Source organism: Manacus candei, unplaced genomic scaffold (assembly GCF_025592945.1).
Source record: "Manacus candei isolate 608988 ecotype Guabito, Panama unplaced genomic scaffold, ASM2559294v1 h1tg000049l, whole genome shotgun sequence".
NCBI classification, from domain to species: Eukaryota; Metazoa; Chordata; class Aves; order Passeriformes; family Pipridae; genus Manacus; species Manacus candei.
This window is the reverse complement of record NW_026138097.1, coordinates 11,133,382-11,149,180: the sequence shown is the minus strand read 5'-3', so window position 1 is coordinate 11,149,180 and position 15,799 is coordinate 11,133,382. Positions and strand designations below refer to the sequence as shown.

General features: G+C 37.0%; 1 protein-coding gene across 9 annotated transcripts in view; it reads right to left on the bottom strand.

Annotated features, from left to right (window-relative positions):
* The window catches only part of KIF13A (kinesin family member 13A), a 108,229-nt gene that overhangs the window by 10,994 nt on the left and 81,436 nt on the right, over positions 1-15,799 (bottom strand). For 7 of the 9 annotated variants that reach the window (XM_051799141.1, XM_051799142.1, XM_051799143.1 and 4 more), the window contains 18 exons: positions 14,212-14,374; positions 13,441-13,581; positions 11,606-11,755; positions 10,924-11,088; positions 10,180-10,353; positions 9,498-9,649; positions 9,251-9,383; positions 9,014-9,160; positions 8,013-8,051; positions 6,610-6,709; positions 6,392-6,518; positions 5,292-5,347; positions 4,133-4,257; positions 2,954-3,130; positions 2,464-2,556; positions 1,475-1,627; positions 1,003-1,080; positions 420-467 (listed from right to left, as the gene is read on the bottom strand). In XM_051799141.1, the coding sequence (XP_051655101.1) occupies positions 420-467; positions 1,003-1,080; positions 1,475-1,627; positions 2,464-2,556; positions 2,954-3,130; positions 4,133-4,257; positions 5,292-5,347; positions 6,392-6,518; positions 6,610-6,709; positions 8,013-8,051; positions 9,014-9,160; positions 9,251-9,383; positions 9,498-9,649; positions 10,180-10,353; positions 10,924-11,088; positions 11,606-11,755; positions 13,441-13,581; positions 14,212-14,374 (2,221 nt within the window). The remainder of the gene's footprint in view (positions 1-419; positions 468-1,002; positions 1,081-1,474; positions 1,628-2,463; positions 2,557-2,953; positions 3,131-4,132; positions 4,258-5,291; positions 5,348-6,391; positions 6,519-6,609; positions 6,710-8,012; positions 8,052-9,013; positions 9,161-9,250; positions 9,384-9,497; positions 9,650-10,179; positions 10,354-10,923; positions 11,089-11,605; positions 11,756-13,440; positions 13,582-14,211; positions 14,375-15,799) is intronic. The other 2 variants (XM_051799138.1, XM_051799144.1) reach the window with 1 other exon arrangement.

Here is a 15,799-nt window from a genome sequence, read left to right as displayed (position 1 = left end):
CATAAATCTGCATGCTGATGCAGGTAAACATGGAAAAAATTATAGGTAAACTCTTTTTTTTTTTTATTTTAAATCAAACAAAAACCACAAACCAAAGGTATGGTCTGACTTCAAATAATTTTCCTGTCTCACACAAATGGGTTATTTAAAAGCTAATCAGCTTTTCACTGAAGTATATAGAGTTTTGCTCTAACTTTAACTTTCTTAAATATCAGTTTATACAGTTCTTATATGAAAAGCAGAGAAAGACAAGAAGGTTTAATTCAAAATAATATATAATTGGTGCAGCATTTTAAAAAGTATTATGTAAACACACTGCTTTAAAAATACTGGTTTTCTTTTTTTTTTTATTCTCAAATACCTCTTGCTTCAGTGGGAGAGTGGGAAATCTGAGAATGTTTGTTGTCATATTTACATACCTTATCATCTTCATCACAGGCAGAAAGATCCAGTCGGCTACAGGATACCTATGGAACATCAACAGACAGAATGACAAAATGCCTTTTATGAATAAAATATAATGCCTTGAGGAAACACTGTGATCATTTAGTCCTAACAACTTTTCTGCTATCTCTTTTCAGATAAGATTATGTATAAAGAGAGCTACATTTCTGCTGTTTGAGTGAGTTATAGAAGAACACATAAAATGCACACAAAATGGAAACTATCCCTTACACTATGAAAAAAGTTAAAGGGACTTGGAGGTAAAAGTAATCTGAATCAGGGCAGTTGTCATCCTAAACTACTTCCAAAACAAATATCCTTATGAAAGGAGAAGAGTTCCAACCAACCTCCCCCACTTCCCTGTCAACTTCATTATCTCCCAGGATGGACAGTTGTGAAGATGGGTTTCAATTCATGGCAACATTCCCACAGGTTGGTTACTCCTAGCTCAGAACAGTCATTACTATACTATATCACATTGTGCAAGCATTATCAGCACACAAACAGTAGCTCCCTTTCCCTCTAGTGTTAACTTCCCAGACAATAAAGGGTCCTTACATTGTGGACATTTGGAGTGCTGATGCTTCTGCGGATGTTTCTCGCTTTGGTGGAGAGAGCCTCTTTGACTGTGACTGCCTGTTTAAAGAAAACAACACACTAAAAAACAATGTCATGGTCTCCTCAAGAGAAATGATCAAGCAGGATAGGTACTTTTTTTCAGCGTGGCTAACAGCAGCAATCAGGGCTTGCATTTACAAAATCTGAATTTGCACACACAACCACCAAAGTTTCTATCTGAAATTCATTCTTTGGTCTCTGCCTGTTCAGGTTCCAAGTACTACACCATTGCCAGCTATAGTTACTAGACTCACCACTACCAGAAATTTGTATTTCACAGAAGTATCTTAGTCTTACTTTTATCTGTCCAACGTTCTCTAGAAAAGCAACACGGTATTTTTAAAAGAGCAATCATCTCTTCTTGAATTCTCATAATCCAGTGCAAAGGGTGCAAGAAATGTCTTTTCCTTGCCTGCCTTAGTCGTTCAAGGCTCAAAATGTTCTCCACTTGCAGCACACCACGGGTGTATTTTTCAATGTAGGTTTCGCCATCGGATGTGCCCTCGTTCTCGCTCCTCGCAGCCATCAGCGCTAAGGTCTCACGATCCTCAATTTCTTCTGTAGCCTAAATTACAAGTTGCACTATTGAAGTTTTTAAAAAGTGAAGCCTATTATTTTTCATGTATTGATTCACTTTTTTTGGACCAGCTCAATCCACGAATTAATTTGAATTGGTAATCAGTAAACTTAATTATGATCAATAATTTGGGGGTTTTCAATAGAGATGTAAATGATACTGAAGAAATCACACTTAGGAGATGTTTTGTGCATTTACTGTAGTAAATGCACTTCTAGAAATAATGCATATATAACTTGAAATCACATATGTTCAGGATTAACTAATGACAACTTCGTAGGCAAGGAAATGTAATTTCCTTTCCAAATCTTAAAATATGCTGTGATTTCTCTGGAGCTTAAAATTTAAGTACTACTGCAAAAAAGTGACAGTTACATGGTGACAAGGCTATTTATGTTTTCATTCATCCAGTTTGTTTACCTTTAAAATAAATCTTATAGTACATTTACAATTTGTACGAGCTTTTTCTATAAAAAAGCAATTTATATTCCTGCAAACTCAGCTTCCCAGCTATTCTGTTTTCATTGACAAGAACACTCCTCTGAGTACTCTCTTTATTCTCCCTGTAGACACTAATGTGATTTCAAAAATAACTCTACTACAAAAACTAAGTTAAACACAGTAAAAGAGAAAATAAAATCCCCACAGTTTTCAACTGTTTAAAGATAAACATGATCTCACCACTGAACTTCACTATATACACTCTGGCAAGCTGCCTCATATCAGCAAAGCAGGACATTTACTTCCTAATCAGTACCAACCACTGTAGTAGATCAGTTCTGTTTCTTTCTGTGAATTTGCCAGAGAAATATGGTATAATTTACCTTTGGTATATTGGATACTATTTCATAGGTCACTCCACAGGCATAATATATATTTTTCAAGGATATTCTCCTTTTCAGGCTCTGGGTAAAACTCTAGAAACAAATTAATTTTCAGTTATTGTTTTGATAATTGTTATCTATGACATCCCAAGAAATGAAAAGTCACAATGAAAAATTTGATTGTGAAAGCAGACAAGACAATAATTCATTAAATTCCTTTTTAGCATTAATGATACTTTAAGTACTCTTCACAGCTCTGTGCTCAGTACAAAACACTACTAAGAGTTCAATCAGTTGTGAAATGGCCAGTTCAAAGGAATATACCAGAAGTACACAGCTTCACTGCAACTTACAAATACCTAGTTTTCATTATCTTTCATAGGAATTGGAGAGACCAAACTTTAAAAATTAAGTAAGCAGCTAAAAAAACACATTAATTAAATTAAGATTATGAAACAAATTAAGGAATAAAAAAATAGAAACTTGTTACCTGCTTGTTATAAATATTGGCTGCAATCCTTTTGCGTAATACCAGTTCCATTGCAGCAGGATGACTGAGTTGCACAGTAGTCTTCACTATTAAGTAAATTCTCTCATTTTGAGGAGTTACCCTATTCAGGTGCACTGAATCATGGACAGAAGAGTCCCAGGCAGCAGTGGCTGAAACCTATGCAGACAAAGTAAGTGGAGGAAGGAAATCAAAGATTCAATTACTCTAACAACAGGTATAGTTTGCAATGATTTAACATGAAGTAAAATGATTCTTTAATGAGAGAAAAATCAGCATCATTGAACAAAGTGGAGTGAAACCTCCTTTACATAGTAAGGAGTTTACCAGAAGAAGCATAAAAGGGGTATTAAGATGCTGGAGAAAACAATCATGACCACAATCCCTGCACTATGCAAACTCTGCTCCAAAAGGAAGTCTTCACACAGCTGGAGACAGAAAGGAAAGCAGAAGCAAGACTGGAAGAAGCAATTCAAATCCTATTGCTATTGTATTAAAAGTTTATTTATTTCAATGTAAAATCTTCCATCTATGTTGGATCAGGTTATAACAGCCCATACAGAATAAACATGCTCCCATTGTGTAGAATGTTTTTTTCCTTCCCCCGCCTCCTCCCCAGCTTTGGTGTCCCATTTATTCTGGAAACAGTCTCTTAAGCAATGGCCTGAGTAGGCACAGAACATGCAAGAAATGAGTCAAGAAATTCCAAAATGGATTCTGAACCATTAATTTCCAACAATTCACAAATTGAAAATCAATTCCCAAATGAAAGAAGTTTTATTTAAGCATTAAACTTTGCCCAGTGTGCACAATAAACACAGTAGTTTTCTCTATTGAATTAAGAGCCTATGAGAGAAATGATGAAGGGATGAGGAAAGCAGAAGAAGGGATTTTGAGTCAGACAGGTGAATTATTCTTTTGCCAAGAAGAGCTAAGACTTATCGTCTCTGAATTAAGGCAGAAGAGCTAACAAGTCATATCCTCTTAAATTCCAAATAAATAGACCAGAAAATAAAGGCAGCACTAGATACAGATGGTACAAAAACGTACTACTACTACTACTGATTAAATACACAGAAGTAGAAAATAAATAAAAAAACATAAGAAGAAAGCGTTAACATAAGCTGCAGTTGTCAAGAAGGAGGCTTGCTAACAATTTACCTCATCATCACTGTGTTTTATGATCGGCAGATAAAAGAATGGACTCCCATGCTCCTTTGGTAGTATTGAGTTAACTCCTGATGCATGGGGACCTATAAGTTGTTCATTGGCACTGAGGTCATCAGCTAATGAAACAAATGTGCAAAGAATGAAATAGTTTTATACCAAGGATATTAATTTATAGAGGCAAAGTTGTAATACAAAGTTGTAATAAAGTCCTACTCATATTTCATAGTACATTTAATCCTAATTAGTCTTATTACTATGCAGAATTTTGAAGGGTATTTCAGCATACAAAAGAAATTGAGAATAGGCTTTTAGCTAAATAAACAAAAGTTGTGCAATGATCCATCAATCTGTTTAAATATTGTATTTGATTTTTTGTCTGCTAATCTCTACTGATAATGAAAAAAACCCCAAACAAATAAAAACATTCCTTATGAACATAGATGAAGGAAGAGGGTATTTCACTTTCCAAAAGCATCTGCTAAAGCAGGTATTAATGCATTGCTTATACAAATATGTCTAATAGCCCACTTCAGTGCTGGATGTGACAAGGCCTGTGGATCCTCCTCTGCTTTATGTTCAGGTTTGTAATTACAGACTTGCTTCCTAAACAGTCCTTAAATGTGGTGCCACCTCTGGTCTCTTGTTACTTACACTGTGTATCCATGTTTTAAGAATATGTATCAATAATCTCCTCACATGTAAAACAAAATGCTCACTATAATCCTAAACATGCTCTTCATTAAACCAGCTGTTTAAGACTCTACAGATACCTCAGTGAAAGGAGCTCTGAAAGCATTGAGAGATTCTCCATCTGTGCTTTGAAGACACGTGAATTTGTACATCAAAATATTTACAGGATTTTCTTATGTACTGTTTGATTCAAACTAAGCTTGCTTTCTTATGCTATTTTCTGTATATACGGCCTATTTCTGTACTCATGTGCTCCCTGATTTTTATCTTTATTTTAAAACAGTTGTGCTTAATTATGCCAACATACAGGACCAAAAGAAAAAGCATTTTACAAGCCATATGAGACAGTGTTTGATTTCTTACACATTTCAGATTCATTCTTCCATTTAACAATTTATTGACCCAAACTAATCCCCCACTTTTCCCTCCCCAAGTTTCATAGTCTGCTGTTACAACGTACCATTCAAATCAAGGAAGAGGACAGGTATGTGTGTTTCCATTCCTGCAGGTGGAATCCTGAAACAAAACAAACTGCTGGCAACAAGGAAGGCAAATTCATACCTAAGCTAATTTTGGTCTCCATGCAATATTATTAACTGTAACCAATGGCTGAAGCTGTCAACATTTTGATGGCTACTCTGAAACGTCCATGTGGCACAGAAAATATTTTGTCTACACACATGGAGCTAAATCTACACACAGAACTAAATGAAGTGCTTTGCCAAAACTTAATTCACACTGCACAACACATGTCATTTGCTGTGAGGACAAAAATTTTAAATGGCCTGTTCTGTTCCTTACAAAGGTAATGGTTGCAGTCCATCTCATACATAAAGGTCAGCAACCTTTCAAGCAACTGGATATGTAACTATTGGCAAGGCATAGTCTTTATATCAATGAACACACTTTTAGCTACATGACCACAGATGGATGAGAGGAAAAACCGTGAGAAAAAGAGTATAACTGCATCATTCACCCAATGAAGAAGAGATATTGGGTGTTATCAGAGACACCAGTGTACCCTTCACTAGAGCCGTATTTCTTGTCCACACTTTCCCAAATCTAACGTTTCATTCCTCATTTTTGTGATCTTAGTTAAAACACAGATTTAAGTGAAACTAAAAGAAAAATATATTATAAATTCAAATGAATCAGAGAGAACACATCCTTCGGACTCAGTTTCTTCTGTCCCCACCCCCTATCAATGAAATTATCGTGTGGTTTACCATCAATATTTGAACTCCTGTTTTTCTGAAACGAATCAAACTGCAAAATAATTTTCTCAGAATTGCATAAAGCTGAAAAATACTATGTTATATTCAAAAGTGATTTTCAAACCTTGAAAGCTATTTCAAAGCTACTTTATGTAATATGTTAACTAAACAAACCTTTCTCACATTAAAATCAGCACCTGACCTTCTAAGCCTTCTGCCAGTAAGTGTAGTTTACAGTACTACAGGAGAACATAGAAAACTCTAAAACATCCTTAGATTTTTCCCTTGTAGTGTGCAATGTTTATGTACAAAAAGCTAACAGCTCCAATGGTTTTTCTGAACATACCAATTTGCGGGGGCACCAGGAATTCCACTGCCTGGTGCTGGAACAAACACTGCATTCCTCTCTTCTGTCAGCCCTACCCACTGCTCGACCAGCCGGGCTTCTCGTTCTATATCTTCCTCAGACTTTTCTACAGTGGAAGATATTAGGATTACATATGAGACACAATTTTTGCAGTATAGGGCATAAAGTACTTATGACAGAGACTTCAAGGTGCAAACCTTGTTTGTTGCTGATCTTTTGGATCTGCTCATCTAAGTATTCTCTACGTTTTATTAATGCATCAGACCACCTTTCTCGTACACAGTTTAAATCTTCTTCCTAACACGGAAAGAGATAAGAAAGTCATTAGATTATGTGGTTAAGAATAAAGGCAGTGGATTTTGTGGTAATTTAATTAGAATTTATATTAAATGGCTTGCACGATGCAGAAAACTTTTTTCCCCCAATGACATGCACACTGATTAAGTACCTCATCACCCATGAATGGAAGTTTATTTGCTTTCAAGTCTAAAATTCCAATAGGAGGAAAAGAAAATGTGACTGCCTCTGCTGCTGAACAGATTATACACCGTAGGCTAATTACTCACAGAAGTGGCAATCAAACTTTTGAACAGCATATGGAATAAGAAAATCAGGTATCATCAGTTGATCATAAATTCTCCTGAAGATTAGACAGGCCAGTACTTCCTCAAACCTGCACAAAATTCCATTGCTAGCAGCTGCCATCAGTGCAATTAAAAGATTTCTCATGCAAACAAAACCCATCATGCAATCATGCGTTGTGGTATCACAGAAAATCTAGTTCGTTCTTCTCTGTGATATGCCAGGAAGCGCATAAACAGCCCGCAAGAAGTTAGTACCTTAGATGATATTTTTGAGATTGCTGTGAAACCTTATACATTATCTCAAGGGATGTCAGCATTCTCACCTAACTGGTTCTACTTCTGTAAGACTGCCTATTAGAAATAGGTCTTCTATGAAGAAGTCTGAAATGTATTTTACTTTTTTAGGCATTTCCTGTTCTGCTCTTTGTCACCTTTTAAAATGACTCTTCTGTTATACTGCCTAAATTCTGACTGCCTTATCACACAGAAAAACAGGCTCAAGTTCAGGTTTTGTGCAGATAAAAAAATTGCTTCACTGAAGCTTCTGTATTTACCCCCCATTCACATTCTCCCCTTTCTCTCCCAACAAGCATTTCAGAAAACTGCACAACTTAAAAGGTTATGTTTCCTTTAGAAAACAAAATAGCCTAAGCTGCACAATTTGGTTGGAAAAGATGCCTGCAGCTGCAGGTGGTTGTTCTTTTCCCTGTGATACTGTAAACTGTTTTCATTCTAAACTAAAGTTTTTAAGCTTTTATTCCCATAGCAATTCATGTAGCCAGTTAGGAGAGCTGACTGCAGAGTACTACAGAAGAGAGGACACTGTAAGAGTATAAAGTCACAAGGTAAACTGAAACAGCAGTGTTTTATAGCCCAGGTAGCCTCTTAAATGCACAGCACATGTGTATTTCAAAGCTGCTTTTGCTTGCTCCATTAGGCTTGTTCATTTGAAAGTTTCTGGCTATTAGCATTAGCTGTGCCCCATGCCGCAGGATTGACAGCAACAGCAGCAATACCTGGTAACTATCCATATCACCACCATCATCCTCCTCCTTCTGGTAGGAGAAAATAAATTTTGTAAAACACAAAAAAAACATGCATTTCTCTCAACAAAAACTCACAGAAATAACCCAGAACACGAATACAAACATTTCTGCCACAAATTTTTAAAATGTTTAAGTTACAACATTCAAATAACCAAAGTCTTATTATCAGGTAGAAAGATTTTTTTTTTCATTACAGACTATAGCAGCTCAGCTGTGATTTGAATATTAGTGAATATATTCATAGAAAAAAACCCAAAACAAAACAAAAGACCCCACAGAATACAGTGCCAGAAAAAGGACTGAGCAAGCAGATCACTAATTGCAAGTTTTACAATTTCATCTGTATCTAAGTTTAGAATTACTTGTGGTACTGAATGCAACCCTTCTGACAAAAGGCACCTTGCTTCCCTGGGTTGCCCATTCCACTTGTTTTTTGCCATCACTGTTAAAATAATGCTTTATTTTCAATATGAATTTGTCCAGTAGCAGCTTGAAATCATTTATGCTGCTTAAGGACTTTTCTACTACGTGAAATAGCCCTTTCCCATTCAGTGACGACTATTTTTGATTCTGATCAAATAACTCAGTGCTTTTTGAACAGGTAAATAGTATCTCACGACAAGACATTTACTCCAGTAATTTTTTTTTCCTGTTTTTCCCTTCTGGAAGGAAGGGAAACTAATAGCACTAGGAATCTAGTATTAATCACCTCTACACAGAAAGGTAAAAACAATTTCCATATTCCTACTGTCTTATATATATTAGAACACCACACTCAGTACTTTATCAGTTACATGTTGAATTATAAGGAAAAAAATAAGCAAATTTAGCACCATATGCTCATGTTATATGTATTAACCTCAAACACGTGTAAAACTGCAAATAATGTACCAGTGTGCTAAGGTCCCTTTTGGAATTATGTTGGTCTAGAACAACAAGACCAAACCAAACTGAGAAATTAACTGCCTTACCTGGTAGCTGTCCAAGCCCCTTTGCAGTTTGGTTGATCTGGCAGTCACACCACCTACAGACACTGAAAGAATTGCTTCTACCATGAGAGGCAACGTCCCCGAATGCTGTACGGGTTTCACCGTCACCTGAACTCTGCGAGAATGACCCTGAACAGGAAATTGAGAAAAGAAAGAAACTAAGAATAAAATTAAGAATCAATCTGAGCATAAACAGGATGACAAGGAAAAGATACCTACCTGCCTAAGCTGGAAAATTCCTCCTGTGTTTACATCTTTTGCCTGATGGAGTTCAACTGCAGTATATTCTCCCATCTCATTCAATTCTTGTATGGAAATCCACATTTCTATTCTTCGAGTTACTTCACTCCACCTAAAAAGACATCCCCACAAAAACTAATGGTTGCCTCAAAGTATTTTGTGCACCACAAGCATTAGAAATCTTTTAGAAAGTTGGTGGAAGCATTCATTTGTAATTTATTTGTACCTGTCTCTCAGTGTCCTAGTTTTAGCATGAAGAGAATCAACTTCCCAAACAGAGCTGCCATTGCCAGTACATCTGTGACCCCACACCTCAATAGCAAGAGCTCCTTCTGAAATGAACTCCAAGAACTCCTCTGTGACATTCACCACATAGTCCTGGCAGTAAGGAAAACCAAACCACATTCAATCAAATTATATATTTGTATCTCCTCAACTAGTTTGTAAGGACATGCCAAACAACGAGCCACCTGCATGCTAAGACAATACAGTTTGCATCATAAAGCTTGACTCTGGACAAGAAAGTTGTAAAACATCATCATGTCAGCAGTTCCTGCTTATGCATTTCATGCTTTGAAAATTTCCATTAAAATGATGTCACAACTTACTGAGCTTACCAAACAAGTATTTAATCAGATGTCATTATATAAACTACAGCTTCCTCCATGCATTAAAGACAATATCTGAATTTAAAAGATCACTAATTAAAAGACTTTCCCCCCTTTGTTACATTTCAAAGAAGTGATGAAGCAAAATATTAAGGCATTCTTAAATATAGTCAAAAGTCATTGGTTAGATGACTTGACTCCCTCCTTCTTCCCCCAGTAAAGCAAGGCTCAGATTCTAAACAGTTTATATCAAACATACCTTCCTCCTGGTAACACTGTTTCATAATAAAAAAAACATACCTTACAGTGAGAGAAAGTCACTGTAAAATGAGCATCTTTGCTCTGAGGTGAAGGCACATCTGGATCTACCACTGGTGCTGCTACTGTTGACTCGCATTGATCCCAAAATGTGTATTGACAAAACACAAAGTTGGAGAGATTAGGTGGCAGTCCAGTTGCTTCTTTTATTTTTACCTGAGGAGACAAAACAGATGTTGTCATAAATTTGATTGTTTCTTCTTCAATTGCAAATTGACGACCAACAGCCAAGAAAAATTTTTAAGGACAGTAAGGGTTTCCTCATTTAGGAAGTCTTATTTTGCATTTACAGAAACGTAGATGCAAGGAAAGCAGTTACATGCATCTAACCCATGCAAATGTTTTCTTTGAGGAAGCTGATAAGCTCGAGTGGAGAGAAATGCTTTATCACAGGAGAAATGAAATCCGTACACCACCCATAGATACTACTTTACATGATCAAACAAACCACAGGAGACAGTTACAGGGAAAAACTGTTTCTCCCTCTGTGTCTGCCAAGGACAGTCCTTGTAACTTCAGTATTTAAGATGTAGGCCTGCATATACTAGAAACTAACACTAATTAAATCAGCCACTGTCAACCAAAGACTGACCTACACTGAACTGGAACAAGAGACGTCTTTTCTGAGAATTTTCAGGAAGCAAGAGTCTACATAGCTTGGTAACTCTCAGACTGACTACATAGTTACAGAGGCCTGAAACTTAACTTCATCATGTTCTCTCTTACCCTGCAGGAGAGCTTTTTTGCTCTGTGAATAATTTCTCCGTTGTTATCCATGACTTCCAGACTCCCACTCTCGCTGGAGTTCTCAGACGAGTCATCTCCTTCTACTACACGTTCTGGGACAGACCCAGTGACTCGCATTACTTCAATATGCAACCGTCCTGCAACCTAAAGGCAAGCCAGAGAAATACTAAGAACCTGTGCACAAGGGACTTAGATATCTACCATTTTAATGTCTAACTCTAGGAAGTGTGCAGAAACAGCACTGAGCAACTTTTGACTACCAAACAAAAAGCAACAATGTTAAGAAAGAGAAGAAAGTAATAATTAAAAAAAATAATAAAAAATTTTCAATGCACACGCAGCAGAAATGGTAACGGTAAGGACTGCCTCAGAAATGGTAACTGTAACATGTAAGGACTGTACTTCTGAACTTCAGTATACTGGGTTTTGTTCAGTTACCTACATTTAAACTAGGAATTTTATTCTACTATTTTAGCAGCTGGGCAATTGTAAAGAATTACAGGAAAAACATATGTGGTGATTTGAAACACTCTTATTCACTGGGAAACAAGACAGCAAGCACCATTTGCTTGTTAAGGCATCAGTGTACATGAAGCCTCCCAGCACAAAGGGCCCTGTGATCCCGGATAGGAGTTCCCCGGTGTGCCCAGCCCAGCTCTACCTCGCCCTGCTGGCTGATGATGGGCACAGCATACTGCAGCTTCACATCATAGAAAAGGCACTCCAGGAACACGTTGGCGACGCCAATCAGGTTGTGGTTCTCCTGCGCTTCGTAAAAGGGATCACCTCTCTTGCCAATCAGCTTCCTTATCTGTTTTAGAGATAATAAAAGCGATGTCATAAAATCATCAGCGTGGGAACAGAAAATCAAATAACCTCATAGCATTACAAGATCGTGGCACAAAAATGATGTCACTACCAATCATTTCTGTTCCTTCCTGTTACACAAGTAGAAAGAAACTAGAAGCGTATTACAAATCTGAAATTAAATCTCTGAAATAAGACATTATATGATCCTTTCTTTACTAAGGGATGTAGCGATATGATGATCTACATTTTTTAGCAATGTCAAGACAAAGCAGATTTAACTGTGAGCAAGCACAGTTGCGGTTGATTTCAAAATATCTCATCTTACTTTTCTACTCCGTTTATACTTTTTAAATGAGAGGACAAACCATCCTCAGGTTGAAAAGCTCATCTGGCTGCTGGGGACCACTACAAGGGCAAAAGGGAAGGTGCAGGATGATTCCCACTTAAGCCTACAAGTGTTCTTACTACTCCCATAGAGCTGACATCCCACCTGCAGCATTTTCTGTGCACATACCCCAAACAGAGCCACAAAGAATTCATGCAGATTCCTAGCACAATATGCACTCCTCAGTGGATTTGTTAGCTCCTTCCCTTCTCCTCTTTCACCCTCAACACATGCATTTGACCTACGTGTTTCTATGTAGCACATAGAACACATGCATTATGGATGACTTAGGTCATGGAAAGGATGATCCTGGTTAAGGCAGACATAATGTATTCAAAGGATGTGCTATCAGTTCTTACTAAAGTCAGCAGCAAAATCATCGTTGTCTTCAATGGCACAGATGAAGTGCTTGACCTCCCCTGTGTTATGATTTTAGAGATTCCCACTGTCCCGTCCAAAGCATGTAACAAAGGCACAACAGTTGTTCAAACATATTTGAGATCGATTCTTGATACAACTAATTTAGGTGCTCCTTATCAGCCACAAGAGAGTAAGATATCCTTCTTATGCACTTCTACCTGGATACTTAGAAGATGTCTCCTGGAACACCAAATGTCATGTCTCTTGCCAGTAAACAAGCAAGCTTTTGACAAGTCTCACACTTGTCTGCCAAGGCTAATGTACTACTTAAATTCTCAGGAAACTCCACTTTGGTTTTGATGGAAATACTGATGCAGACTAAGTATCTTCAATTGATTTCTTCACTGCTTTAAGGCTGGAGGTTATACAAATGAAACTAAAGAATATTTCATATTTCAAAATCACATTTTACCCCACTCATATGTTCTGCACCTTGAGTGCATATAAGCAGTGTATCCTTACTAGCTTTGATACTGACTACAATTTAATAATTTTATTTCTAATGCAGCTTGTTGCTTCCATTCAGAGCTGGTGGTCATCTGCATGGCACCTATATTATGCCAGGAAAACATATGCTCTTAGTGGTATCACGAGTCACTACTTCAGCACAATTATATCTGACCTCAGCACGCTTACATCTGAGAACACAAGAGAGATAGGACACAGCTGTGTTTTATTATGCATGGGCATTTTGAATATTTAGTATTAGTCATATTGTTTTTGTATTAGAGTTTTGTTTGTTTGTTTGTTTTTAAAAATAAAACACAGTTCCCTAATGTTTCATACACAAAGTCATTGCACTTTCTCTGTACAACATATTAAAAGGGGTTAAAAGAAAACAAACTTAATCTTTGATCCATTTCAGAAAATATATAAAATACCTCAGGAATTTTCTCCTTCCACTCTTGATAGAGTTCTCTCATGTCAATTAATTTGTTCTCTAGTTTCTCAATAGTCCACACTTGAGTACCTTTTCCTTTTCTTCTCACTTGAATAGCAGGCTCGCTTACTATCGCACCTCTCTAAATCAGAAGAAAAAACAATCATTGCAGGAAAGGTGCATGTAAGTAGTTTAACTCTTCACTCAAATTGCATTCCTAAAATGGAATAAAATACAGAACATGGAGCTTCTCTCTTCATGCTAGTCATAATACCTCTGTCCTGAATGCCCTATACATCTCTGAGGATCCAGATCTCTTTATCCTTCTCAAACAATGACCATTCCCACAGGAACATTAACACAATCAAATCCTCTATGACAATCATATAATCCTAATTGCTATTACATTTACAGCAGCACTGTAAAACCCTTATGACACAAAGATTGCAGGAAACTCTAACAAAACCCATTAATTTTTGCAAATGTAACTAAAATGCAGGTTCTGCAGCCACAGAATACAAATGTCTGTTCACAAGATGCATGCACATATAGTGATTATACACTTTAAAAAAGCAAGAGCCATACTTAATGCTATGTTCCCATTTTTACTTAATTATTCACTTTCAAGGTATTAGTCAGATAGTAGCTTTATTTTGCCTATTCATAATCTAACAAAAGTAACATGTTATCACCTCAAGTTAGATGAATGCTATATATGTCTACATAGTTTAGCCATAAAGCTACATTTTTCAACATTCTTTGTTATTATTACCTTTTTGTTGGCACTGAGGTTTTCAGCAGGGATCTGAAGTGTTACTTGATAATCTGTTAGTTTACTCATTTCTTCTGCTAAGAAGTTTGCTTCTCTCACCAGAGTATTTGCCTTTACTATCTGCTCTCGAAGTTTAGCCAGGCTCTGTCGAAACAATTCATCCCTGTGGTGCAGTAGGTAACATGAAAAATACACAGAAACCTATTTCTATTATTGGAAAGCTGCAAATAAAGGTGCTAACAAAGACTTTTCTGAAACAGGTATAAGAAGAATTGCTTTGTAGCACTGTGTCAGCAAACACGAAACACTGTCAGACAATTTTATTGAGGAAAAGCAGTGATCACGTATTAAACAAATTACTGTCAAGGCAAGTCTAGCACAGTGATGCCCAAATAAAAGGACACAGTAATATGGGAGCTGTTAGAGTGATGATTTGTTTAAAGCCCTAGGGACATTCCTAATTTTCAAGGAATGCAATAATTGCAGCTGTCTTTGTCTTTAATCTGGAGTCCTGTTCCACAGAAACTATCAGTCCCAACATGTAAGACTTCATCTTGATAAAACCTGCTTTTCCTCAGATCATGATGTTGGAACCTGCAATCACTGCAGGCCACAGCTTTACATCACAACTGCAGCTTTGCAGTGCTACAGACCTCCAGACCTCCCTCCACATACTTAAGCCATCTCAAGGGAACATGTTAAAAAATTACAAATAAAAAAAAAATCTTACATCCTATGTACCCAAAGTATCTTTTAAGTAACAGATGAATGAACACAGGTTAAAGCTTGTGCACTCTGCACAGTTAATAGTCTCTGGACAAATTCCAAAAAGGATTTTTAGGCCTGTCTGAGCAAATCCATTCTAATGTAACACCTGGCAAGCATGCTCTGACACACACTGTATACATACACCTGTGTACTAAGATACACTCTCACCTGGGACTCTCATCTTTAATCTACCTTTTAGAAGTATCATGATTATCCTCTGAACAAATGCCCCCATTCATTCTACCTTTCTTTGTAATCTCAGCAGCACTTACTGTCTCACCATCTTTATAAAACTCATAATCAAATTTCAGATATTTCAGTCACCAGCACTCCCCTGTAGAATTTTTTAGCTTTTCTGTGCAAAGTCCTACTGAAATATGGTACATGTTGTGCACATACACTTTATTTCTACAAAATACCCTATATTATGGATGAACCTAGAAGGAACAAGTAAACTTCTGGGGCTTGCTGTGAATACAGGCAAAGTTTGTCTACTTGCCTTTATTCAAATATGCTTAGATCTTTTGCATGTCTTTATAGTACAAACCACAAACAACTGCTAATATGCCTCTCAGTCACTAACAGAATTCTACTTCAGTGGCTATCTTTCTCCAAAATATCCCAAAAAGCAGCCTGGCTAATTCAAATTGCACTGTCTGGGTCCCCTGGTACCATACCAAAGTGGTAAAAAGCCAGCAGCATTAATTAGCAAGCAGCCCTGAATTTTAGTGCCTTCCACATGCTAAAACATGCAATTTTGTCTCTCTGCCCTATCTGGCCTAGGTTTGCAACAGTGGTGGGTTTCCTTGGATAGCTGGAT